The sequence below is a fragment of the Uloborus diversus genome, chromosome 5 (genome assembly GCF_026930045.1).
Source record: "Uloborus diversus isolate 005 chromosome 5, Udiv.v.3.1, whole genome shotgun sequence".
NCBI classification, from domain to species: domain Eukaryota; kingdom Metazoa; phylum Arthropoda; class Arachnida; order Araneae; family Uloboridae; genus Uloborus; species Uloborus diversus.
The window spans coordinates 184,385,479-184,413,236 of NC_072735.1; the positions used below are offsets into that span (position 1 = coordinate 184,385,479).

Here is a 27,758-nt window from a genome sequence, read left to right on the forward strand (position 1 = left end):
GAATGCTGCTTGCAAAAAAAAAAAAAACAGAAAAATTTTGTACATATCACTAGCATTGCATCCCCCTAAAAGCAAAATATTTCGAATACTTCAACAATAGCAGATAGATTAATGTTTAAAAAAACATAGAGTTCACATACACAATGACAATTCATGTGTAATCAACATACAGCTAAATCATTCAAAATCTATAACATATTAGAAGTTGAAACATTTATTACAATAAAAGCATGAATTATTTTTACATTTAAAATCATTTCAGCTGCCACTAAAACAACTGTATTTTGAATGCAATACTAAAGTTACTTTTCATGAGAAAATTAATAACAATCAATGACATATCACTCAAAGAAAATGTTACTTCCATCTATAAATAATTAAATATAATACAAAATGATAGAACTAATTACAAAAAGTCAGACAAACATATATATCACATAATTGAAAGTTATATATCTTTTACTACTTCAAGAAAATTCAGTAAATAAAACTTGTGATAAAAATACAATGATCAAACAGATGAAAGAAGAGTACTAAAAAGAATTAGAAATCAACTCTCACATATTGCCGAATCTAATACTGTATCATAATTTTTTACAATTACCTTGAAACTTATTAAAGTTTCAATTTCTTCGATAAGACATTTTCAAACAAATGAGGCACAGAAAAAAAAGGATAAAAACCATAACAGGGATATGATAATGTGAAAATACTTTGAAAACTTACTGGTCATATTGAAAACTGTTTGTCAAAATGCTTAATTCCTTTTAAGAGAAGAATGGTGATGATTATTACACTTTTAAGTTAACAGCATATGTTCATAATTAAAACAGTCATAAAGCATAGCTTCTAAAAAAAAACAATATTTTAACTGAATTCTGAAAGCAAAAACTTTCTTGGAAATAGAGAATTAGATTTTCATTATAACCAATAAAAAAATTCAAAAATATAATAAACATTAAAACAATCTATACTTAAATTTGAAAAAGTTTAACTTAAATTCAAACAAAGGTTTCATATATTCAAATCACAGGGGCCACATGGCTTTTGGAGCAGGGGCAAATCAAATTTCGCAACAGAGAAAATAAAATTTTAGAGCAGAAAAACTTTTGTAGCAGGAAAAACCAAAATTTGTAGCAGCTCCCCCCCCCCCCCCCCCCGAAAAAATGTAGCAAACATTATTCAATGTTTTAAAAACTTAAAAAGAAAGAAAGGAAAAAAAGGGAAGGAAAAAAAAACTAAGTACAGAACCCTGAGATTTGTACCTGTTCAGCTAAATTTGTGAGAAACACAATTTCAAATGTTTCAAAACTACTGGTAAATTGTTTTATAATGACACCCTATTTTATGACACTTGGTTTATAAAAGCAATAAATCACTGGTCCCAGCAGTTTATCATTGAGACCAATGTTAAACCGCCTCTCATTTAACGTCATAACATAGTATAAATGGTAAACTTAGTTTGTTTTGTATGACTTTGTTTCAAACTAAAATCTTAAGTTGAGAAAGTATTTCGCTGAAAGTTAGACCATAAAGTTCACCAGACGACCAATTATGGTCAAGAACCTTGTGATGCTGACAGCCTAAAAGTAACCCTAATGCTCACTCAACAGTTTTGCTGCGAAGTTATTACCTTATGACGGGAAATTCTATAATCCTGGGAGTTCACACAAAAAATAAGAAGAAATGGGAAGAAATTAATGTTCATTGATGTATAAATTTAACAGTCATAACAGATTTTAAAGAAACTTTAACTTGTTTACCTTAACTAAATAATTTTAACTTGTATTTCTTCATTTTCGAAACTACAACAAGAAAAAAACAACAATTAAAACTACAAGGAATAAAGCAATTTTGATCACAAATGTTACACAACATTTAAAAAACTTTAAAATAATTCGTTTTTGGCAAAAACAATATTGCATACATAATTTTCATCTTCTCTAAAGATTGCTAAGCATTTCTCTTCATGACTGAAATTTTTAAAAATAACATACAAAGACATTTAAAAAAATTAAAAAAAAGACTAACCCAAGAATAAAGTAGGAGAGTTGATCACATCCAAAATACTGATACTTTTTAGAAGCACTAAAAAAAGTGCTTCTCAGAGAGCTTTTTTTTCTTCTTTTACTACTACCATGAATATCCCTGTCAATGTCTATTATTGCAATACATCTGCGTTCACATAAGAAATTCAGAAAATAAATTAACAAGGTAGTCACAATATAGCCATAGACCAGATATTTAAGAAGAAAAAGCAAATTAAATTAAATGGTGCTATTTTTTAATATGTAAAGTCCTATAAAACCTTTATCAATATTATTTTGCTTAGCAGCCATTGTTTGTGTTATATAATTGTCTTAAAAAAATAAATAAACAAAAATAAATAAATTTTAACACAAGTAAAAGCAGAAAGTGTTTATGGCTTATCATTGACTTAATTGTTGTTTCAATAACTCTTGCTTTGTATTTTGTATATGTAAAGTTGTTTTTACTGCACTGATCATCTAGTCTACAGCTAAACTATTGTAGGTTTGCCCAACTTTCGTTGTAAGATCACCTCAGTTTTCTTTGTTTTTTCTTTTTGCAAATGTTTATTTATGGACTAAACATTAAATCCGGAATAAAACAGATCGATAGAATTACTTACAGTTTATATTAAAGTAAAACTATTCAGAAAAATGGTTAACAAAGTGTTTAACTTGAGCAGGGAAGTCTCCCTCCAACGGCCTGTAAACAGATTGCCAGGCTCATAAAAAGCTTTAAAAAAAAAGTTTGTTCAATTGATAATATATTTCAAAACCTTTTTAACGAAAACTAAGCAAAGAAAATCTCTAAATTCAACAATGGGTGCTTAAAAAAAAGTGGGTGCAGGAGAGGGGGGGGGGGGCTAGTACAAACTAGAACATCTGAACTGAAATATTGCCCCACCTCCAAAAATGTACAATATGAGTATAATAAATATGAATATATAGCATAGCTAAATACATTCAATAATAAATATGAATATATAGCATAGCTAAATACTTAAAAATATTTAAAATACACCGCCAGCTCAGTTATTCCATCAGAGGACTGCAGTTTCGTGCTTTTTAGCACTCATCAGCCGGGAATAGGAATTACCTGAGCTGGAGGCGAAAAACTGCGGTCACTCATCTGGTGTGCTAATTCTACATTTTAGCTACCAGTTTGTTTCTCTCTCTTGGCTCCCTTGAGGTTTTTCGCCTCCAGCTCAGGTAATTCCTATTCCAGGCTGATGAGTGCTAAAAAGCACAAAACTGCAGTCCTCTGATAGAATAACTGAGCTGGCGGTATATTTTAAGTATTTCTGCCTTAGCCCTGGCTTTGGGCGGTAAATTACTTAAAGATATTTTTTGTAAAAAAAAGGTAAAAACATTTGGATTTATGGAAGATTTTGCTGCACATTTTTAAATACATTGTTTTCAAATAAAGAGAGAGATATTTTGGATAATGTCAGATATTTTTAGATACTTTTGAGCTATTGCTGTCTTATGATCTACAAACATGTTGGGCAGTCCCACATTGCATGCAAGTCATAACTGGTTTCCAACAAGGAAAACAAGATTGAAACATCAAAAATAGAGGTGAGCGAATAAACTTCCATATTTAAAAACTGACGTCGTATTAACCAAAGACATACAAAACAAATTCTTAGGAAATGTATTTGAGTACCACAAATGATTTTTCCACTTTTAAAAATTACATAAATTTTCATTTCCTATTAAAGTTTAAAATACTAAAAGTATTAGTAATCTGGACTCTTACACAGAGCTGCCAACTTTTGAAAATCCAAAATCGTAGCAGCATTTTGAAGTGGGGGGAAGGGGGGGGGGGTGCTGCCGATTTAAACAGAGATGAATTTTCAACAGTATAAAGAACAAAAACTGATACTTAACAACTTTCTAGTATGATACAGAAAATATTAATACATAATTTTTTTTTAATTATACTCTTCATGGAATTTTTTTCAGTTTTTCTGTTTTTTTGCCGAAGATTCAATAACTGGATCAGCATCGCGATCTAAAAACCGATCCATCTTTTCACCATGCAACTTTTGAAGAGCGATGTTTGCTGCACAAAGACCGTCAGAAGTTAGATTTTCTGAACTAACGGGTTTAGTATTCATGCTGTTTTTTTCCCCTTCTTTTTTGTGAGTTTTTGGGGTTGTAAATTAAAAAATCCGAAAATCGCAGTTTTTGGACCCGCTTTCGTAGCGTAGTAGTTTAAAGCTGTAAATCGTAGAAACTGAGATTTTTTCGTAGCAGTTCGCAACTCTGCTCTTACACCTTATTTATCACTTTCAGAATCATTTCTGTGGGAGACACTTCTCAATGTTCATTTGCAGTTCTTACATTTATCGGAAAAAAAAATCTCACACATTTTTTTTGAAAGCTTTTACACAGTAATAACAATTAGCCCCCCCCCCTCTTGAAAAATTGATAGCTAAATGCAGCAAATTCACAGGCTGTTTATCGGATCATTTCATTACTTTTTGAGGATATACTTAAATTGTTTTTCGTTAAAAAAACTGGAAAAAAGAAAAGCTAAAAATTAAATTGTACATTAAATTTAAGATAAAATGAATGATTGAAGTTGCTCTTCAAAATATTTAAATTAGAATTTTAAAGTCTCTTGATTGGGAAGTTTCAACCAATTACACAATTCTATTCTGATTTCCCCGACATTAAAATAATTATAAAACTTGAAAACTCATCTACACCAGAACAGAAATTCAAACATTAATTATATCTTTTTTTAAATCTTGTTTGTAATAAAACAGCATGGCTTATTGAGCTGCCTTTTGACATTGCCATAATCAAGTAATTAGTCTAATTGGTAGTAAATAGAAATAAATAATATTTGTATGCAAACAATTGCTAGCATTGGTCAAACAGGTGATGCTCTATTGCCAAGCCATATATTTAATGTTGCAGTGTGCAAAAAGAATAACTTATGCTGTTCTTACTGCACACATTTTAAAAATAAGTACAACAAATCCTGTTAAGTTGACCCCCCTCCCCCCTTGTAAGTTGATTTCTTTTTACAGTGGTCAACTTACTTTTCCAGTACAACAACAACTAACTTTTTCCAGTGGTTTTTTATCATTTCTTTCAACCTATATAAGTTGACCCCACCTGTCAAAGTTGACTACAAAAGTACTGCCCAACAAATTTTCAAATTACACAGGTTTCGCTGTATTTATTATACGACTCTTTTTGTTGCATTGATCGTTCCACCATCAAATGAAAATGAATTTAAAACTTCTCTATGGCAAGACAAGCTTTCAATTCAGAAACAGTAAATTTTACTTTGGCTACAGATTAGCTTTTTTAAAAATAGTTCCTGAACAGACAATTTAAAAAAAAAAAATAAATAAACAAGTGTCTTCTTCTCCCATAGATCATAACCTTAAGCTTGAAATAATCAACAACACTTTCACATTTGTGGTTTGCATTCGCTCAACTCTAGATATAAAAATTTTAAGTCTCAACAATAGTCTGCAGGATGAGTTTCGAAAACAACGCTCAATACCTAACCTTCAGCGCCATCATAGCACGAGGCTGCTTTAATATCTGAAACAAGAGGCTCTTCCGACAGAACCGGATAACATTTAAAATAGTCAACGTCTTTATGCACCTTCCCACCGAAAACTGGAGTGGCAGTTCCGTCGAATAAGTGGACAAGAAACATGTATCATGAGCAAACAGACAAAGTGGTTTTGTTTTAAAAGATCACACATTTAAAAATCTGAAAAAGAGAGGTCCCTTGAACGACTACTCATTGTTTTTGTTAGAGGGAGCCACTGGGTACCCAAAGGGCTTTGCTCTGTTCCTCCTCAACACACGATTTCACCTGAGTGCACATGTAGGCCAGATTGGAGCCTGGAATAACAGCTGAAAAGCAAGTATTAGGCAAAAATTAAAAGCAGACAAAACAAAAAAAAAGAGAGAAAAAGTTTCAGTTATTGAATATGAATAGGAATTTATAAAATATAAAAACAAAGCAAACATTTATTTATGCACTTTTAAGCATTGCTGTGGAGTCGGAGTTGGACTGATTTTGGGGTAAAGGACTCTGAGTCAGGAGTTGAAGGATTAAAATTTCAAGAATTGGAGTCAGTCCTTTTCCCCCAAAATCTGGAACCTAGTCCGTGCTATCAGAGTCACAGTGATTTTGGGGTAGGTAAAAGAGTCGGAGTCAAAGTCTCTAAAATTCGCCGAGTCGGTCATTTTTCTTCCGACTCCCTGCTTTTAAGCATAAGAAGTAATTAACTAAAAGTAAATAAAAATTTCTGAAACAAGAAACTGAAAATTTTCATTTCTATATTTTGAATCATCATCTAGAAAAAAAAATTAAATTTAAAAACTTCATACTCAGTAAAATTTAACTTTATAATAAAAAAATTTTGAAAAAAAAATAGAACCGACTTCAAAATTGCTCTAAAAAGTGAAAAATAATTTTATTCTTTAAACACCATCGATAATACTTTTAAACATAATTTTTGAAGTTGGCGCAAAAACGATCGATAAAACCATTCACAGCCATAACTCAACTACAAGTATAAATTTAACCACGTCCAGTTTCTTCACTACCACATGCATTACGCATTGATGACAGCATATTTGAGTAACGATATAAATGTTTCGTTCCTAAGTTTGGATGATTTTTTGATAAAAATATGAACGAAGCATGGTTACAATGGATTTTACTTTTTGTTTTTGCGCCAACTTCAAAAATTATGTTTAAAAGTATTATCGATGGTGTTTAAAGAATAAAATTATTTTTCACTTTTTAGAGCAATTTTGAAGTCGGTTCTATTTTTTTTTCAAAATTTTTTTATTTCATTCTTTTTAGTGTAAATGTAGATATTTCAGTAAAAGTAAGAAGTTACCTAGTAAGAAGTGCGGCTCTATATCACTGTATTGCTTTAGAAAAGCCTTTATTCAAAATTATCATTACAATTACTATTAATGTTACAGTTATATGGCACCAAACTTTTATAACAATGAGTTTCATATTGTCGCGTAGATGAAGATAGCGAAGACAATGTGAAAGCCAAATGAAGCGAATACTCGTTAGTCTCAACTCGAGATCTTAATTCAGAACCACGAATGAACGTTACATCTCCTTATATACAACTTGAGAAAGTGCTGGAACTTTCCAGACTTGAAAAGATACAGAAATTAATAGAACATTCGAGAAAATACGGAAAACAGTAGAAACGAAATTTTAGTAAAATTCACTTTGTCCTAGTCGGGATTTGAACCCAGGTTGCTCGTGTGGGAGACGAGAATTCTACCACTGAGCCATCGTTATCCACGGATGACAAGTGCGAACTTTGCTACAATATCATTTTAATCATTTAATAGGGAAATTTACTGTTTTTTGCCCATAACTTTTTTTCTAAAGAACAAATATGGTCAAACAAAGTAATGGGACCTAAGTTGAGCCATCCTCTATCCATTAAAAAAAGAATCATCAAAATCGGTTCACTAGGTGAGACGCTATGAGTGGACAAACAAAAAAAAAAAATATACATACGGTATGAACTGATAACCGCCTCCTTTTTGAAGTCGGTTAAAAATGAAGAAAAATAAACAGGTTAAACTGAAGAAAAATAAACAAGACACATTTTAAAAAATCTTAGAAAAAGCAACATAAATATGCGATTTGCGCCATAATACTTCAAAGTTTCAAGAACTTTTTTATGATATCATAAAAAAAAAAAAGGAAAGACAAAAAAGAAAAAAAGTAATCATAGGTAATCGCTATACTGTCACAGTAGAAAAAACAAATATCATGCAAGGAGTTTCATCATTCGATTTCACAGAAAAACAGTATCTTTTATTGCCAGAGTTCCATGGTTGCACCGTATGTTGCTCAGATCATATAAAAACAAGAAGTTCTGTCTAGAACTAGACGAGCCTACTTTCCCATATACCCATACTACTTTCTAATACCTGATCAATCTTCCCAAAAATAGCTAAAATCACAAATTTTTTCAAACATATTTTTAAAATTCTTTAAGCTGATTTCTAGGAATAAAATATTTTTCACTCATCTAAAAAATTAGATGCGTAAAAAAAAAAAAAAATAGCAGCAACTTTTAAACAAAGCAGCTAATACACTTTTTTTCCATCAAAAATCTTTAACAGCTTTCAAAACAAAAAAATAATAATTAAAATTAATAAACTCATTAAAATAAATACATCATATCAAAAAAAAAATCATTTCATTTTCCCCTGTTGCCAAAAACAATTTTTTAAATGAATTAATGCACTTACCAAAATAAATAAAAACAATAAAATGTCAACTTAAAGAAATAATTTTCATTGTCAAAAAAAAATCGTCTGCGCGTATCTTTATGTAGAAACATAAATGACTTCGAGTTTATTCGCCGAAAACTGAATACCTAAATTAAAACTTTAGGTAAAAATAAAAACAAGTCAAATCAATAATAATTATTTCACAGTCAAAACCATAGCTGCAGAGTCAGAGTCAATCTCATTTTGGGGTAAAGGAGTCAGAGTCGAATCTCTAAGAATCGGAGTCAGTCATTTGTCCTACGTGTATAAATTTTTGCCGTCGGAGTTCGATTAATTGTGGGGCACAGGAGTCGGAGTCGAGTGCCCCTAAATTCTCAGAGTCGAAGTCTGGAGTTTGGCGTCAAGAGCTATTTCCAACAAAATTTGTTTGAAGTAAATCCACCTTCAAGTACGGAATCTACATTGACTTTCAGTTTCCCCGTAGGCGCTAATGTTAAAGGATTTGAACTGTTCAAAATTGAGCGGAAAATTGTTCAAATCAAAAAGATATTTTATATACAAGTTTTTCATCAAAAGCTTTTTCCTACAAAGTTTGTTTGAAGCAAATTCGCCTCACAGTTCGGAATTGCTTTGAATTTCCCCGTAGGCGCTCATGTTAAGTTTTTTTGAACTGTTCAAAATCGAACAAAAAATAGTTCAAATCAAAAAGTGAAATATGGGAATAAGGTGTCCTCGCCAAGATCTTTCGAAAAAAAAAAGTTTGTTCGAATCGGACTATTCAATCAAAAGTTATTAGGGGTGGACAGACAGACAGACCGACAGACAGACAGACCGACAGACATTTTTCCCCATCTCAATACCCTACTTTCCAATTTTTAATATTTCAATATTTATTTAATTATTTTATTTATTTTTGACTTTTTTTTTTTGTTTTTTGCGATATTTTTAAGATGCATTAAGCCTTTTTTCATGCTTTTTTCTTCTTTTTCTGACTTTTACTGGGAAAGTAGGCTAAAAATAGTACTCAAGTTCATCCCACATCCACAAACGGTACACACATTGAGCTCTGGTAACGAAAGTTATTGCTTCCTGTTTAATAAAATGATTAATCACCTTGCATGATTTTTTTTTTCTTATTGTGACAATATAATTGCACTTTTTTCCTTTTTCTCTTTGTACAATGTCATAAAAAATTCTTGAAGTATTTTGGGTCAAACAGCATGTTTATACAACAATTTGTTGCTTTTGTGTGAATTTTTAAAATGTGTCAAGGACTTTTCGGACACTCATATGATAATTTTAAACACTAGGAACAAATGTTCAACTTAAATCGAACAAACATTCAACGCACCATTGATTAACTGCTTGTATTCACTTTCAATCTTTAATGCATGTTCAAACATTTCTTTAGCTGCCTTTGTTGTAACTTTTTCTGTCAAGTATCGAGAGTCTTTAACTTCCCTAAATTAAAAAAAAATGAATCAGTTACATGTTTTTATGTATGAATTAACAGCAATTTTAAAAAGATAAATATGCAGCTTTTTAAAAGGCAAACATGCATCACAACATCGGAAAATTTCCAGCTTATGTTTTTCGCTACTGTCATATAAGTCAAACTTTTTTATTTTGAATATAGTAAATAGCACTAACTTACCTTATTTGTTTTGTTGATTTGTATTTTAAAAATATAACTATGGGGTAAATCATGCACTGGTTTAACCGCTCAACTGCTGAAAGACTACAATCCAAGAGAGCATGACAATTCTGCAAAAAAAAAAAAAGTCAGTCAATTGTTGCAGTTAGATTCAATTCTACAACAAACTATTGCTACATCTTCTACAAAAGAATTGCTTTTGCCTACTTGAACGAATTACTCTACCTCCGAAATTACACATCCAAAAGAAAATGGTGTGAATGAAAATACCATTTAATTAAATAATATGATTAAATTAATGTTACTAAGCACAGTAGAACCTTGATAAGCCAAGGTCCCTGTTAACTGAGCCAATAATGAAGTCTTTTTTTTTTTTTTTTTTTTTTTGTAAACAGGTGCAAAGAAAGGTAACAGACTTTTGTAAAAAAAAATGTAAATTTAATAAAATAATGAATTTTTAATTTGAAAAAAAAAAATTTTTCTGGAAATACAGTCAACCCTCGTTTATCGCGGTTAATTCGTTCCAGGCTTTACCGCGATAACTAAATTTCCGCGAAGTAGGATTTTGTATTTATAAACCGAATATTTTCCTAACTAGAGCATATAAACTTACTTAGGACAATTTAAATAGGTTTTTAACATAGTTTGAGTCCTCTAGACATGAAATAGCACCCTTAGCCACCATTACAATTGCATTACTTAACACTAGAACGACCGACATTTTCTGTATACCTAGAAAGACTGAAGGGGCCAGTGTGGCCCCTACCCATTTTTGGAGTGAATTCTTTTAAAAATTCTTCCTGGGGGTGTCCACATGCCTGATACACCTTCTTTCATGACTAAATAAAAACTTAGTACTTCATTATTTTTAGTTTTTCTCTCTATGCTGGTCAAAAGGTTGAATTAGTTTTCCTTTCTAAGAGCAATGGCCACCGTTAGGATGGTAAGCAGTCGGTACTGTTTATAGCACTTGGATATCCAACCGGCTGCATAAAGAGGAAGTTACAGGTTAAACTAGAGTGAATGGCGTTTTTTTATGCTACAACAATTAGGATAAAGGAAAAAAATTAATTTTTTAATTGTCAAAATGCTTAGGGGCCACTGTGGCCCCTCCCGTCTTTCTAGGTATAAGGATCAATATTAAAAGTACTATGAAGCGAATGATTAAATGATTAAACAAGCATTCAATTAGTGTCATATAATGAAAAGTCAGAAATTTCCATTAAGTTCCGTTAGATATTATCTGAGTTATTAAACAACAAACTACGCGAGGGGCCACACAGGCCCCTTCGACTTTCTAGTGTTAATATACTACATAAAATATGAGAAAATAAGATACATTAGACATAATAGATATCTCATAGTTATATTATTGGGAAGTGAAACTACATAGACACATGCTTTTCTTACACACTACTATTAATCTATGAAAATAGCTTAACTTATTCGATGAAGAATTAATTGCCAGTTAGTGACCATATATTCCCCCGTTCTTCTAGATTTATCCTCATTAAAGGTATTGCGCATACAACTTAAAAAGCTAGTACACTGTTGAACACCATTTACAGATTTATTTATCCTCTAGTGGTTTATACTTCCCAGTTACAGTGTTTAACGGTCAAACTGAAATAGTGATTTGCTACACTTTCTTCGGCGATTTTATACCTCCACTCCCTCAACTTGTACAACTACAGCCCCTCAGAAGAGCTTACCTTACTTGAAGGACATACTTTGTTATTATTTTGTAGGAAAAAATTTAATGAGTGCATAAAAAAAGGCTAATTAATATATTTGAAAAAAGAAACGAAAAAACCGCAATGTAGTGAAGCCGGGAAAGTCAAAGCGTGAAGTAGCGAGGGACGACTGTAAGTTTTTTTAATGTATCTTTCAATATTTAACTTGGCATTATAAAAAATTACAAGTTATTTTCATATTTCAGTTTTTTTACAACAAAACATACTTTTTTGATTTTCATTTTCATCTTTTAAAAATATTCTCTTGTATTTTTAACTAATACATTTTAAAAACTTGCAATCCTGTAAAGTTTTTATACAAAGTTTCTATTCAAACACCCGAGGCACTAGCAGTTCCAATTAGCTCTGATTATCAAGGTTCTACCATGTAACATTTTGTTCACAATCATACAACACTTGACATTTTTCATCAGAAAGAATGTTATTTTGTAACGGCAGTGTATGAGTTAACAATTGTGATCGCAAAGAGTGAGTTATTTACAGAGCTGTCAACTGCTACCAAAAAATCTTAGTTTCTACAAATTACAGCTTTAAACTACAATGCTACGAAAGCGGGTCCAAAAATTACGATTTTGTTTTTGTTTTTTTTTTTAAATTTTTAATCCCCCCCCCCATAAGCTGCATGAAAACTAAACTGTTACGCTCAGAAAATCAAACTTCTTAATGTGTGCTGATGGTCTCGGCTTAACAAGCATCACTCCTCGAAAATTGCATGGTGTAAAGATGAATCGGTCTTCAGATCATGACACTAATACAGTCATTGAATCTTCGGGGGGAAAAAGCGGGAAAACCTCCAAAAATTTCCGAAAGAATATAATTTTTTTAAATTTCATATTAATATTTTTTGTATCATATTTGAAATTTGTAAAGAACCACCTTCTTTTTTTGTTCTTTATGCTGTTGACAAGTTTTCACTGCTTCGGCAGCACCCCCCCCCCTCAATGCAAAATACTGCTACATTTTTGGATTTTCGAAAGTTGGCAGTACTGGTTATTTAATTCAAGTTTTTATTCAGCTCAATTGTATCACCTATTTTCATTATGCTTACACATTAAATGTTCCACAATTGCAACAATAACTGTTTAATATAATAAGTTTGCATACAATATTAAAACATTTTCTCCCCTTTGTATGGAAATTAACAAAGATAAAAATCGAAAAATGGATTTTTATAAAATTTCTGATGGAATGGAAATGGAGAAGCAATTCACATCCGTCATCTTATGACTGATGGTTCTCTAGATTTAGGTAAAACAGACATATGTATAAAGAAAGAAATGGTCATTTAGGATGTGGTAATTATAAAGATCTAGTTATTATGGCAAATTTGCACCCAAACACTCATTGTAAAGATTAAATTTACAGCGTAATGGGGTTGTTTCCAAAATTTTAAAAGTATTTTTTTCTGAAAGAGCATGTTTAAAAACATAGGATCTGACCATTTTTAAAATAATTTATTTAAGTTTAATATTAAAAAAAAAATACTTAAATCGTTACGCTTTCATTGTTTACACTTCTGTCGTGTGACATCACAAATGATAAAATGCCATTCAATGTTGCCATTCACAGAACAAAATATTTTATTTGCACCTTCATTCACATGTATTGGCAGCGATAGGGTTGATAGCAAGCGTAGAACGCAATTTTAATTCGCTGCTTGATTATCATAATGTGGAAACGTAGTAGAAAGATGCATCAAATTGCATCATTTGTGACGTCATAAAGTCATAAAGACCAGGCCTTGTTTGAAAAATCGGACATTTAAAAAAAATAATTTAAAAAAAACTGTTGGGAAAATGAAAGTATTTTCTGGGTACATGTAATTTTTTTGCTCATTCTATCCATTTCAATGACTAAAAGTAGTACTTTTGACTGAAGGAAACCACCCCATTACATATTAACTTTATGGTATTTTTATTTCTAATCAATCGTAAATGATGGAGATAAGTTATCTGGAAATTTTGTGTTTAGATGAAGTTTAGCTTTTTAAGTTCATCTATGTGGATGTTTTTCATGAAGAAACATAATCCCCCCCCCTTTCCCTTTTTAAAAGTAAAATCTGCTCAAGTCAAGCTTTGAATGAACCCAAACGATTTGTAACTGTGGTGATAAAAATTTGTCCTCTTAATAAACGGACGTCCCACTTGCCAAAATCGATTAACTTCATAAAAGCAAAAGGCGAGAAATGTGATGAACAAGATAGCGTTATCCGTAGAAGTGAATAGCAGACCCCGAAGTGGTTTTTTGAGGGGAAAAAGTAGGAAATAAGGAATCAAAAATTAAAAAAGTAGGAAAAAAATCGCTTAAAAAAGTAGGAAAAAATAGGAAGAGATAGGACTACACACACGTCAAGACGACTGACAATCATAAGTATGGAAAATAAACTAGTGGAAACAAAGATAGTAATTACAAAAATATGAAAATAAAATCTAAACAAAGAAACACCTTTCACCTTTTCACCAATACAGTAATAAAATTTTTAAGTGTGAAAGAATAAAATGCAATATAGCGATCGCAAAAAAATAAATAAATAAATAAATAATAATAATAATAAAACTCCTATTTTGGTTCAATAAAACCATTTTTGTTTCAGATTTGTTTTGTCAAAAACGAAAACATTCCTTCAAGAGCATCCATTTATCATTTAAAAATACTATCACTTTCAGCTCCTGTTATCATAAACTATGATACAAAAGCAAAGCAAATATTAAATTAGTTTTAGTCAAAAATAATCAGCAGTTGACATGCATTCTTGCATAATCAGAGGCAGATGTTTGAATTTGAAAAAAAAAAAAAAAAAAAAGGAAAACGACTGAAAATACAGAACTAAAATAAATGTGTTCTGAAGTATGGGGCATAAAATTTATAACAATATAATTAAACTAAATAAATAACGAAATAAGTCAACTAAAGGGTTTGTACTATGTTATGTATTTTTAGCATTCAACATACATTTTTGTTTCAGGCACGTCATTTATGGGGGTCAATTTCTCCCCTCCCTGGCTTTGGAAAATTAATGCTTAGCTATACATGTTTGTTCGGTTTTTTTTGTTTGCAGATAAAATTTGCATTCAGTATACATCCTTCGCTAGCCACCTCCGGGAGGGGGGGGGGGTTGGGGGGGGAATCAAAGTGATGCGTCAGTTCTAATTTTAATCAAGCAATAAAAACGAATATTGTTTTAATGGTTTGATGATTTTTACCTCCTTCTTGTTCCAAAATTTTTTGGCACGAAAATAAGAGGAAACATCCATGCATGGCAAACATAACATTTTTATCAAAGACAAAGATCAGTTACTAATGTTTCTATGTACATAAAAGGGAAGGCAAATAGTTTATCTCAATCCTCACCATACAACAAAAATATTCATTCGGAAATTGTTTACGAAATTGAGAGTGAGGGGGGGAAGCACTTGGCATCAAATGCCTGCATATATCTCTTTCTCCCCCCTCCCTTTGATCAGGCGCAATAAGTACAATAACTTACAGTAGATACGCCGCATCGGTATAATTGCCGCACCCCGAAAAGAGTTAAGAGTCTGTCAAAAAAATTTTAAATGCTCAGAAATGTCGCATTGCCAGAAACACAGCACATAAAAATGATGAGAAACTCCTCGATATTGATGATATATGAGAGTAGAAAATACCCATTAAAAAGAAAAAAAATACATATTAATTTGTAGCTCTATCTCCCAACTTTTAAAAATGAGAAGAAATAAAAACAAAGTATTGCATTTAAATTGATTTCCGATTTTTTTCTCCAAAAATTGGGAACGTTTTGCCCATCCAGGTTTTGCCGCTTTTTTTTTTTTTTTTTTTTTTGCAAATACACTCTTTGCAAGGAAAGAAAATGAAATTTTATAATCATGTTTACGATTTAGAATGAACAATAATCATATTTATGAACGAAAAAAGTTTCCGCGATTATTTTTGAAGTGGTCCGTTTTTGCGAATTTCTGTTAGATGTCGATTTTATGTTGTACTAAAATCAATAAAATATGTACAGTATACAAGTGTTTCAGTTTTTGTTTCTTTATGTCCTTTTAAGGTTTTACATTGCCTTTCTGTTTAAATAGAGCTCCATTTCACTTGTAATCATACAAAAAATTGGCGAATAGGAAATTCGGTTTTTCCCGCATTTTTTGAACAGTCGGCCGTTTACTTTAATTAAAGCTTCTAATTGATGGGTAAATAATATATAATTGCATCAGAATGAGCCAGTATCTATTTTTTTTTTCAGTTTCGTTAATACAGTAGGACTGAAGTCAGGGCGATAAAAAGAAAAGTCGATCATAAACGCCGCAACGGCGAAAAAAAGTCACTTACGAAAATTTAACTTTTAAACACACAAACGCCGCGGCGTTCCTTCCAGAAATTACTATAGTCTAGTCATTCAATGAAAAGCTAAGGATCCGCTTGTTCCTTTTACTTTTCAAAATCAAAACATGCAGAAAATTATCGGCGCGGCATTGTAAAAATAAGAATCAATGCACAACTAGAAGTGCTATACTAAAGAAAGAAAAAGTAGGAAAAAAAAGGAAAAAGTAGGAAAATAAGGAGAGAGCTCTAAAAAGTAGGAAAAAGTAGGAAAAATAGGAACTCTTCGGGGTCTGGAATAGCCTCTCAAGTTGCATTTTCTGCTATCACATAGTCAGAAATGTACTGAACCAAAACTTTAATATAAATTAACATACTAAGCATTGAAAAAGCACTATTAAAGAAGAAATGAGAGTTTTTTTTTTAAAGGTTAATCGATTTGGCATTTGAGGCATCCAAATATCAAAACAACGCTCTAGACTTATTCTGGTCGTCACCACAATCTGAAAAATCAGAGCAACTTCAGCTTCGGTGGAGTGAGCTAAACAAGCGATTCGTGATCGCTCAATCAGCAAATAAAACGCTTACTTTATCACAGAGTTGTTTGATAGCTGTCACGGTGGTGCATTCGAAGTGGTTTCCCCGCCGCCGAAAGTCCACGAACTTGAGCTCCTGAAGACCCCTCTCCATCATCGAGAGAGAGCCCTTCATTTTCTCGGGGATGCATCGTTGGAACACGTGCGGGAAGTCCTGCTCCAATTGGTCCACCACAGCTTCCATCAGGGGGCCCACCACGATCACAGGCCGCAGGGACTCGTCTATCGGATCGGAAAACAAAACCACGGTTTACTTGATTTAAAAACGGTTTCATTTTCTGATACAAATACAAATGAGATGACCAGTGCCCCAGCTAGGCTGGTCCTAGTCAATAGTCCTCAACAGGGTTGGCAAAAACCCAGGTTTTTTTTTAAAAAGCCCATGGACCCAGGGTTTTTTTAAATAAAACCCAAAAAAAAACCAACTAAAGCTGGGTTTTTTAAAAGAAATTGGGTTTTTTTTGTCTTTCTTTAGGGAAAATGTGGGGTACTTGTGGAATATTGTAGCGTAAGTATACAGACAAAGAGCAAAAATTGTCTTGGGGTAAAAAAAAAGCTGGAAAACTAGTTAAAACTCAGGGTTTTCTGAAGAAAAGTATAAAAGACGATGAAACCCAAGAATAGTGAAGTTTCAGAGTTTTTAGTTTCCATGATTACCAATAGTTAAGACAAGTTACTTCTCGAGTGATAAAATCTATTTTTCGCTTTATTAATTTTTTTTTTTGCATTTTACTTTATTGTATTTCATTTTGTTATGCAAAACTACTCTGGAACCTCAAGTAGTTTAAATCCCTTTTTACTGAATTCCAGCTTAATCAAGACATTTCTTTGAATTTTATGTTGCCTGTTTCTCTATTTCTGTGTTCAGAGTAAGAAATATTAAACTTTTTCGTAAAATAATGAAAATACTGTACATCCTATTCTGTTTTCTATCTGACCGTTTGTAAAACCTGTTAATTTCTAAAAAATATACCATGTTCGAGATATGTGACGTGTTAGTTTGCAGAAAATAATTCACATGAAAGCCTTTTAGCTAGAGTAGTTTCCTCTACACTTTAAAATCTTTGAAGTACTTTTTTAATGCGTTAAGAGTTAAGAAATACCTATTAAAGTTCAAAATTAATTTTTTTCCCATTGTCTGCGGTGAAGAACAAATAAAAAAGAAATTTAAATTATGAAAGTATTTAAATTTATTAACTTTTTAAAAAACTTCTCAGATATTAAAAAAAACCCAAAAGTGGGCTAAATAATGGGTTTTTTTAAATGGGTTTTTTCAAAAAAACCCATTAGGTCCAATCCGGCCAACCCTGGTCCTCAATGAAGATCAATGGCCCTCTTAAAACTATCCACCCCCTTGTTCATCATGGCCTTTTCCGGTAAGCTCTTTCGAGCGCCTAAGACCTTACTAAAGTAGTCATTTCCCCCCATTTCTGGCTCAGCTTGAGCCTTGATGACTTCTCCTCCTGCTTTCTGTGCAAAAACCCAGCCCAGCAACATCCTTCATTTTGATAAGTTAAAAGAGCTGAATTATGTCCCCTCTGACTCTCTTTTGATCCAGGCTATACATATTACACTTTTTAAGTCTGGTATCATAAATCTAAATCTGAAAGTCCAGTAAACTGCAGAAAAAACATTCAATTTTTCGAAGCAGTCTTAGTTTTATCATAATTGGTCCTAAAATATTTAAATTTAGGCTAATTTTCACGTATGAAACCTCCTTTCTAATTTATATAATTGAATCGATTTAAGTTAAAGTTAACTAAAAACGAATTAATATGAAACATTTACAGAGAACTCAGGATTCAATTCAGACACAAATTGGGTCTGCTTTGAGGCCCTTTTATAATATTCTACATTGCAAAAACAGCCACTTCACAAAATATTTTACTTTAAATTTAGATCTTTCACAAAATTTTATTTGTAAAAACTGTTCTGTCATCCCTTTTAGGCTTAAACAATTCCTCTAAAAGCAAAACATTGTGGCATAGTCGTAATGTTTGTGTTACGCGTACTTTGCCAAGTGACATACAGTTTCCATGGACTATAAATTTATTAGTGCAGTCTGGGCTATTTGCATATATATGAGTATTTACACTATTTACAGTCTTCACCAAAATGAACATACGTGATGTCTCACTAATCCTTTGCTTCAAACGGAGGACTTTAAGGAATTGCATACAGTTCGTATACTTTAATGCTGAAGCGGCACAACAAGAGAGTAGTGCCTCTGGAGCTCAGTTCCCAAACTTTGTATGAAATTGCTTCGTACCCCATTACGCGAGTCCGCAGGTATTTTTTTAACTCCCCACCACAGAGTCCTGACGTCGTCTCCCTGATCAAAAAAAATTTCTTTCACAAGAACTTACCAAGAGGCGTGTCCGTTGCCAACATTAATTTTTTAATTGGTTTCTTAGCGCTGCGATCATGGCCAAATCAGGAAGAAATTTGATTTCCTTGACCAAAGGCCCCCCCCTCCACAAAGTCTATACCCTCCCACTACACTCGGCATCTCGGCACAAGATCAAATGCAACCATGGTAATCATCCTTCAAAAGATGCAACACCGCCAAAGGATCGGAGTCCCAGCCTGTTCACTTACTCAGACAGAACAGCGCTGTACGTCAAATCTTAGGTGAACTACCAAGGTCGGTCAGCAGCAGAGTCACGTGGTAAGGAGCTTGTCGCAATATCAGTAACAAAACCTTCACCTTCCAAGTCATTCCCAGATGAAGTCCTTTAGGCGAAAAGGATTTCATATATTTAGAAGATTTGTGATAGCTAAACTTCCTGTGTAGGATATGCATAGCTGTACCTAGCATGGATGACACCTGGGGTGGTAATTAATGTTGAACCATTCCCCCAACGCAAAAAAAAAAGTTTTAACGTTCTATGTAAAAAATTATACTATTTTCAGAAAAAAAACTATATTTGTGTAAAACAAAACTTCAAGTTTGGCACAAACTTGCCAAAAAAGACAAATAAAAAGTACAATAGGCAAATAAAAACTATGAACGCTTTTTATATAAATTGCCCTGGCGCATATGTGTAGGGCTGTCAGGAGGTCAAAAAAGTGAAAGATTGCAGGAAAAGAAAATAGCATGTATTTTGCAAAAAGTCTTACAGTGCTTCTTAGAATGGCTTTGTCAGGATGGTTGGCCACCTGTATCTAATGGTTACTGACCAGACGGACATTGCTTGTCTGGAGGAGATAGAGTTACAGCCATAACATAACACTCCAGGGTCCCCTCCCTAACACTAGACATGGTTTAACCGGTTGGATGGGGCCCTGGAGACAGCCCCCTGCATTTTTTTTAACTGGACCAGGAGCTGAGCAACCCTTGATCCAGCATATCCATTCAATTGCAGGACTTGGTGACTATGAGCATATTTAACGTGCTCTAGTCACCATCAGCAAGCCCGGAACCCTCTAGCTTCGAGTCTGATGCCCCACCAATCAAGTTGCTGAATTGATACACTACATGTTGTTGTTGTTGTTACTTATGCCACTCGGTCGGGAACCCAAGCCCGAGTAGCGATGCTACTCAATTTTAAGGCAGAGGGGTTACGACTTCCGTTAAATCGAGCGCCTATTTTTAGGTGGAAGTCCAATTTGGCTTAGACAACACAATAGATGGCAGCACCATCTACGGACAGTTCGATAATTTAGAACCAGACCAGAACCGAATAACTTTCTGGTCTAGCACCCATAGAGGTATCGTTTCACTTGGAGGACATTGTGAACCCGAGCATATTTAACGTCGCCCAGTCACCATTAATGACGACGGTGGGTATTCGACCATCGAGGATCGAACACGAGACCCTCCGGTCACAAGTCTGATGCCTTACCGATCAGGCCACCACGGCCTCATATATACAGTACACTATATATATACACTATATATACAGTACCTAATGCATGCAATACATAAAACCCTATTCTGGCAGCCACGATTTTCGCTCGCACAATCTCAAACCAACATAAAGATTTTTTCAAAAGAAAAAAGTATGCGTTCTGTGACTCACAGTGCTTCTTCTGCACCCTCTGGTAGGTGGGGGGCAGCAGCTCCTCCCCCAGGTCGCTGCAGCTGTTGATGGAGACGTCCGAGAAGGAGGCCAGCTCCTTGCCCTCCCTCGAGTGGCTGCGGTGGTGGCGCTTGCGCCGGAAGAAGCTGCGCCGGGCGGCGGTCGAGCCCCTCCTGCCCCCCTCCGCCCCCTCCAGGTCCCCGATGCTGCGCTTCATCAGCAGCTCCTCCTCCACCCTGGAAGGACAAGACACAGATTAAGAGAGAAAAATATAAAATGGACTTGAAACCAGTATGCACTCAAACCTGTTTTTTTTTGCCGTCTTCCTTTTCTTTTTTTTTTTTGTGCAGTACAGTAATTGATGGGCTATAATTCTCCAGCATAAAGCAAGAAAGAGAATAGCCCAAGTTTTGCAAAGAATAATGATAATTCAAAGCTATTAAATTAGCAAAGTGTAATACGCGATTGGAATATTAAATAGAAATTTATCTTCTGCTGCATGAAGAATCTTATATTAAGTGACGAAAAGTCATTCTTTAAAAATATCAACGATTTATTAAACAATTAACAATTGTAAAAGATAAAATGAGAAAATAATAAAGTAACTTGAAGAATCAATAACTCAAAGCCATACGCAAAATTAAAGTATAATCATGGACTTTGTAGACCTATTATATCTATTTACTAATTCTATTAAATATTACCGAATGTTCCATTGAAGAGGTTTTCATGATCTCTATTCATAGATCTCTAATACTAACATTTCAATAATGCATCACGAACACTAAGTTCGGCGAGTTCTAGTAGAATCTATTAGATCACATCTAACTACCGATCAGAAAACTAATTTCCAATTGATCCATTCCAAAAACTGTGAATGGCTATCTCGATGGCTGAAAAGCCAAGAGCCGAAAACCCTCAACTGCAAACTGCAAGTTGGCAAACTAAAACATCTATCGTAGATACGAGAAGTGAAAAAGAGAAAGAGTCATATCACACGAGCGTATAAATACTGCTTTCCCAATTAGCATAACGCGTCCTCTCAAGTTCGACACGTGCGGAAAAGACGTGTGCAAAAAGCTTCTAGAATGGCTGAGAACGAGTGACGTCATCTGACCTTCAATTCTTCAATTCGCCGGGAAGCGAAAACAGATTCACTCATTGTTTACGTTTTCATCTGAAGTTGAAGTACGCGGGAAGAATCGCTTGTCAAAGCAAAAAGGATATTACAACGCGAACATGCTAACATGCATAGTAAGTTTACAATTAAATAACTTTAGTTTGTAAATGATGAGATACATATAATTAAATAATAACATTGTGCTTAGGATAAACTTAGTGTTTATCAGTAACCCCTCACTATATTGTGCTTGTTGGGAGACAACAAAAAAGCGCGATCATAGACTAATAATAAGAATAGACCCAGCTATGGCAACCCTTTTGCTGCTCATCAACGAAACCATGTGACTGGTGGATATCCTAGCAACAGCGGGCGTTGATCGTGGCAGACGATCAACGCCCGCGAGAAATAAAATAAATAGAATTGATGGAATACGGAAGAATGATCTTTTACGGAGTCCGATTTGCAAATTTGTTATTCTAAGTTGTAAATATTTTGTTAATAGAGTGAGTTTTTCGTTTAGATAGTATTGTGCATTTTTTTTAGTCAATTTCAATAACTCTCTGAGCAATTAAAGATGCGAGCGCTCAAAAAGAATCGGCAAACGGTAAGATTTTTACCTACAATTTCAATTTAAGATACCGATTAGTACATTTTTGCGTTAACGCAAAACGTTTACGCCATTACGTCCACGCCAACGCTGACGTAGCAGTTCCAAATGAAATAAAAGTTACTAAAAAATGTGATCAAAAACTAATTACTAATGTCAAAATAATGCATAACTAAAAGAAAAACAGTTCAATCTCTGCACCTGGAAAAAAAATTATAATGAAAAGACATTACGTCTTAAAATACATGTCGAGTGCCAAACTATAGATAATGTTGCCATCTGGCAACTATGCTGCCAAAGTTCTCGCCAAGCCTTTCACCAGTCACATGATGTATCCATGAACAATTTTTTCATCAGTAAGTCTGGGAAAGCTCGGTCTACTCTTATTATTAGTCTATGAGCACGATATATCCAAGAGAGTGATATAACCAAGGTCATAAAAAGTCAAGATTTAGTTAACATATTAATTAATGGCATGTGCACTTATACAAACATCATTATCATGTATAGACTAATTTTTCAATAAAAGCAGGAGAAAATTAACTTTACAATTGTCAAAAATATATATTTATATACATAAATATCTTTATTGCTTCATCTTGGAATAAAAATCAAGAGTTGTAGCTTAAACTGCAACAAATTTGGATGGATGGAAAACATAAAGGTTTTTTTAATTATTTGAAAAAGAGGAAAAGACCTTCTCTGAAAAATATAAACGTTTCTGTGGCATCAAACACAAAGTAACATTTTTTTTAATATGATTTTTCAGGAGACAAAGGAAAAGCACGATTTTTCCACATGAGCGATATATCTGTTAGAATTATTTAATTTATTTGGTTGTTTTTCGTACGTACATTTGAAAGCACATTTGCATATTCTTTCTTATGTATTTAAAGTGAAAAGTATCACTGTAAACCGTGAACTGTAAAATTCTGAATTATGCAAATGTTTCGCGTACTTATAAGGCAAGGAAAGTAGGTGTGTTTTTTTAGAAGGTTATGCCGTTAATTTTGTTAGCTACAAAGCTAGCAGCCATGAAATTCATGTTGTACATTATAAACATCCTCAATAAAAGATTTGCTTTTAAATAAGTGTCTTCTGATCTCAACAGACGGAAATTGTTATTTAGTTATCATGGTGGATGTATAAACACTATTAGCGGTATTATATTCTACAATATCAAGGAGCGATGTAGCAAGGGGTTACTGTACATGAAAATTTCAATTAAATCAGGACATAATTGAGGCAGTGAGAAGCAAAGGGATCTAAGTGGACATTTTCAAGTTTTGAGTAAAACACATTTAAAGATTTGCTCCTAGGTAAGCTTTCATTGAATTTTTTTTCTAAATCCTGCTCGATAGCAGCAACTACCAGGGCTACTAGTACCAACTCTTGCCCCAAGATAGAGGAGAGGTTCACCTACCATGTGTACTGGTTATCTCCAAATTTTTAATTTGCCCTTATTACATCCCTTTGTGTCTCACTGCCTCCATTGATGAAGTCATCTACAAAACGAATGCTAGATAATGTCTTCGAGTGCTGAAAGTGATTTTGCACCAGTTTACCACGAGAAAGTTCGCATGTGGTCAGACTACAAAGGATAATGGTTGTACGTTTTGAAAAGTTTTGGTTGGGTAAAATAAGAATATATATAGATAAAAAAAAAATTTAAATGTTCGCATGCTTATTTTTTAAATGAGAGTGTAAAAGGTTTGGTGAAATTCCGAGCAGCTGCCATGTTTCGATTTTGTCTAAAGAAACAATTCCTAAAGAGAGAGAAACTGAAACAATCAATTCCTTTTAGGGTATGCTGGTCTCACTCACTAATAAAAAAGTAGCTTTGTAGTGCTGATAATTTTATGCTAATTTATATAAAGATAAAGCGCTAAACTTGTCATGCAAACTTACAGAAACACTGTTCTAGTAATTTTATTTTATCTTTCAAACTCAGACTATTTACTTATGAACATAAGTTCTGAAAAATATAGAGATTTGTTAGAAATGAAGCCCTCATCCTAAGAAAAACATAAACACCACACAAAACAATAAACTGCAATTAAAAATCTAATTACTTGTATTTGCTTGGAATAAATCCACATTTGATTTTCTCGCCTTCTTCATCAACGAGCCAAGCCTGCCAAAGACCAGGGACACCGTTGTACATAGTGTTGTCCACGTACAGAATATCGTCTTTCTGGTAGGTCAACGAACCATTGATGCTCATGCGGTCAAACATTGCTCTGATGTAAAAGGAGTCCCCGGGCTGGTCCTGAATAGCTTGATATTCTAATCGGAAAGGAATACATTACGTAAAAAATTATCCATAAAAGTCTGAATAAGTCTCGACTCAGCTCCCCAAATTGATCTACACCCTATATTATTCAGGGGACAGTTACAAACATGTATAGGGTGGTGTCTAAAACGTAATTGACATATTTTAAAAATTCATAGCAAAGCAACAAATTGGCACATGGAGATGAGGTTTGGGCTATAATACTTTACAGGCTCAAGAATTTTTAATGATATCGCAAAAAAAATAAAAAAAATAATAATAATAATAATAATGGACAAAACAAAAAAGGGAAAAAAATCCCCTGGCTTAGGGGATTAACTTACCGCTTAAGTCATGTGAGGTGTTTAATCATTGTTTTAAACTGAAAGCAATACTTTTCATTATCATTCATCAATGCACACATTGATAAATGATAATAATCTTTTTTTTTTTTACAATGTCAGCAAAATGTGTCGAGGATTAATGATACTAATCATTTTTTTAACGATGTCATCAAAATGTGTCAAGGACTTTGGGACACCCTGTATTTTTAGAAATGGCAATTGTAAGAGAGACAAGAAATATATAGAACTATAATTTTCAAAAAACTATAAATTTCATTTTCATTAACACAATTTTTGCCAAAAATGATTTTGGTATAAAAACAAAAAAAGTCGAGTAAGTAGTCCTTTAAAAAGATAAAAAGTAAACCAAAAAGACTGTAAGAACAAAGGTACTCAAAAGATGTTGATTGTTTTCTGACCTGGGAATTTCAACCACGGTTGGCCTGATTGTCCTTAAAGGATATTTTCACCTTTTGGTCTTTTTTTTTAAAAGGATACTTGAACTGCAGAAAGAAAACTTAAAAATCACTTATCGTGACAATACACCTTCAAGAACAGTCAATTTCCTTTTTTTTTTTTTTTTTTTGCAAAATAACTGAATGAAAATCTGGAATCACAGAAGACAATTTTTCCCTATTTTAAAGATGCTTTTAAAAAAGACATTTTTCCCTTTCGAGTGCAATGAAAGAAAATTTGCTAGCAAATCCAAAGTGGGTTCACAAAAACAATCACTAGGCAAGTTTTGGGGATTAGAAATATTGTCAAAAACTATTGCCTTAGAGGTTATTTTGGTGAAGATATTAGAGACATTAATATTGACCCATTAAATAAATGTATTTATTATCATGAAAATGTTTTTCAATCTTAGTGAATAAATTAACAAATAAAATATAAATATTAACTCAAACTATAAAATTTGTTTTATCAGCTAAATATGAAATAAAAACTTCCTGAAATTTTTTTTTAAATACAGGAAAAAAACACGATTCATTGATGAAAAGAGCTTGGGAACTTGTAAGAGAAAAGGGGATTTTTCAAGACCCTGCAGTTTGTTTTACATTCGCTAAATATTGAGATTTAACATGCATAGTATTTTCCTAACAATTACAGCTTTTAGGTTTAAACACAAAACAGATTGCCATAACTACAAAAACATAAAATTAATAATTAAAAATAAATTACACTTAAACATGCAAAACTTACTTTCCATATTATGAAGAGCTAAAATCTTTACAGTGTCGGCCGGTTTCGCTAGCTCATATGCTGCTTCTTCTGCAGTTGCGTGCCTCAAGTCGATCCCATTATACTGTAAAAGAGCATAAATATATGGTTATATATACAGTAGACCCTTGTTTTATGCGGGTTTATTTTACGCGATTTCAATTATAGGCAGTTTAAGATTTGACATTTATTTTATTTTACGCAGATGAGTTTCAGTTTTATGCACATGCAGCAATGCAAACAGATAAAATTTTACGCTCTTTCAAAATCCAAACTCCTAAAGATTGCACATTACACATAATAGATTGCATTTTGGCGTGCTAATAACCGGAGCTTAGGCCACTGGAGAATTTTTATGCGATTGGTTCCAGGGCTCTTTCCAGAAGTAACGTTTCTAAACTCACACAGTTCAGAGCTCATTGGACAAAGAGCTTTTAAAAGTAACAAAGGATGAAAGAACCAACGAGGATACCGATATCGGTGACACACAACCAAAAACGTTCATATTAAAAAATTTGAGCCATTCCTAGACAATGGAAATGATCTTTCTGATTTGTTAGTGAAGGAAGATTCTATCATGGAAATGACGCAAGGGATCATGGATGCGTTAATGCTCTGCAAAGAATTATGGGGAAAAATTCTTAATGACTGCCAAAAAGACCAGCTTCTTTTTATAAACAGAACACGAAATTAATTCTTTTTATGCATGGTCTGCATAGAAATCGATAAAAGTACACATTAAACTTATACATACAATTAGTCATCACTAAATGAAGTTTTTTTTTTTTAAGTCTATGGAACCCAACCCCTATTTTAACACTAATATTAGGCTGTTTTGATTTATGCAGCATTTACGTGGAACATAACCCCTGCGTATAACGAATGTCTAATGTACCTTAAATACAACGGGATACAGACAAGCTGCTTTTATTACCGTACATTCAGTATGGAACCAATTACACAAAATGGTTGTTTCAGGTCCATTCATGGTTAACTAATTTGTGAACGAGGCAGTTCATTATTGATTATTTATACCATAATACACAAGAGTGCATAAAGCTCAGCATGGTTTGGAGACAGGAAGGTCCATCATTTTGAAATCAGAATGCCCCCTCCCCCCCCCCCCCCCACCATATTTTTTACACAAAGTAATTTTCTGTCAAGGGCAGGTGAAGGATAGCACACAACTGCAAATTTTTCTTTCTCATTTTTCTTTTTTACATTTTTGTCATCTATTGTACATTAGCATTGTTGTATAAACTTGTTTATTTGGTTTCTGCTTTAAAAAAAAAAAACTCTTAATTTCCAACATTTCTCTATTGTTAGTATTCAACCCAAAATGCGTTTCTTCAAATATCTCGAAAACTCATTCCTGTAGATACTGTCATTTGCCTGTTCACAGCGGTTTTGTATTTTGTTGCTTCTCCCTATAAAATGCACTGAGTATATAGCCTTTGCCAACCTCCCGTAATAAATTCAGAAATGACAGACACTTTTTTGTGGGGAGTTTGTGGGAGAAAAGGGCGGTTATTAACGCTGTAATATGATTACTTTCATAGG

General features: G+C 33.2%; 1 protein-coding gene across 1 annotated transcript in view; it reads right to left on the bottom strand.

Moving 5' to 3' along the window:
* Positions 1–5,811: 5,811 nt before the first annotated feature.
* LOC129222288 (disks large homolog 5-like) overlaps positions 5,812–27,758 on the bottom strand; it is a 111,954-nt gene continuing 90,007 nt past the window's right edge. The window contains 7 exon segments of the mRNA XM_054856773.1: positions 5,812–5,915; positions 9,640–9,749; positions 9,943–10,052; positions 16,602–16,831; positions 20,632–20,867; positions 24,434–24,647; positions 26,181–26,283. Coding sequence (XP_054712748.1) covers positions 5,812–5,915; positions 9,640–9,749; positions 9,943–10,052; positions 16,602–16,831; positions 20,632–20,867; positions 24,434–24,647; positions 26,181–26,283 — 1,107 coding nt within the window.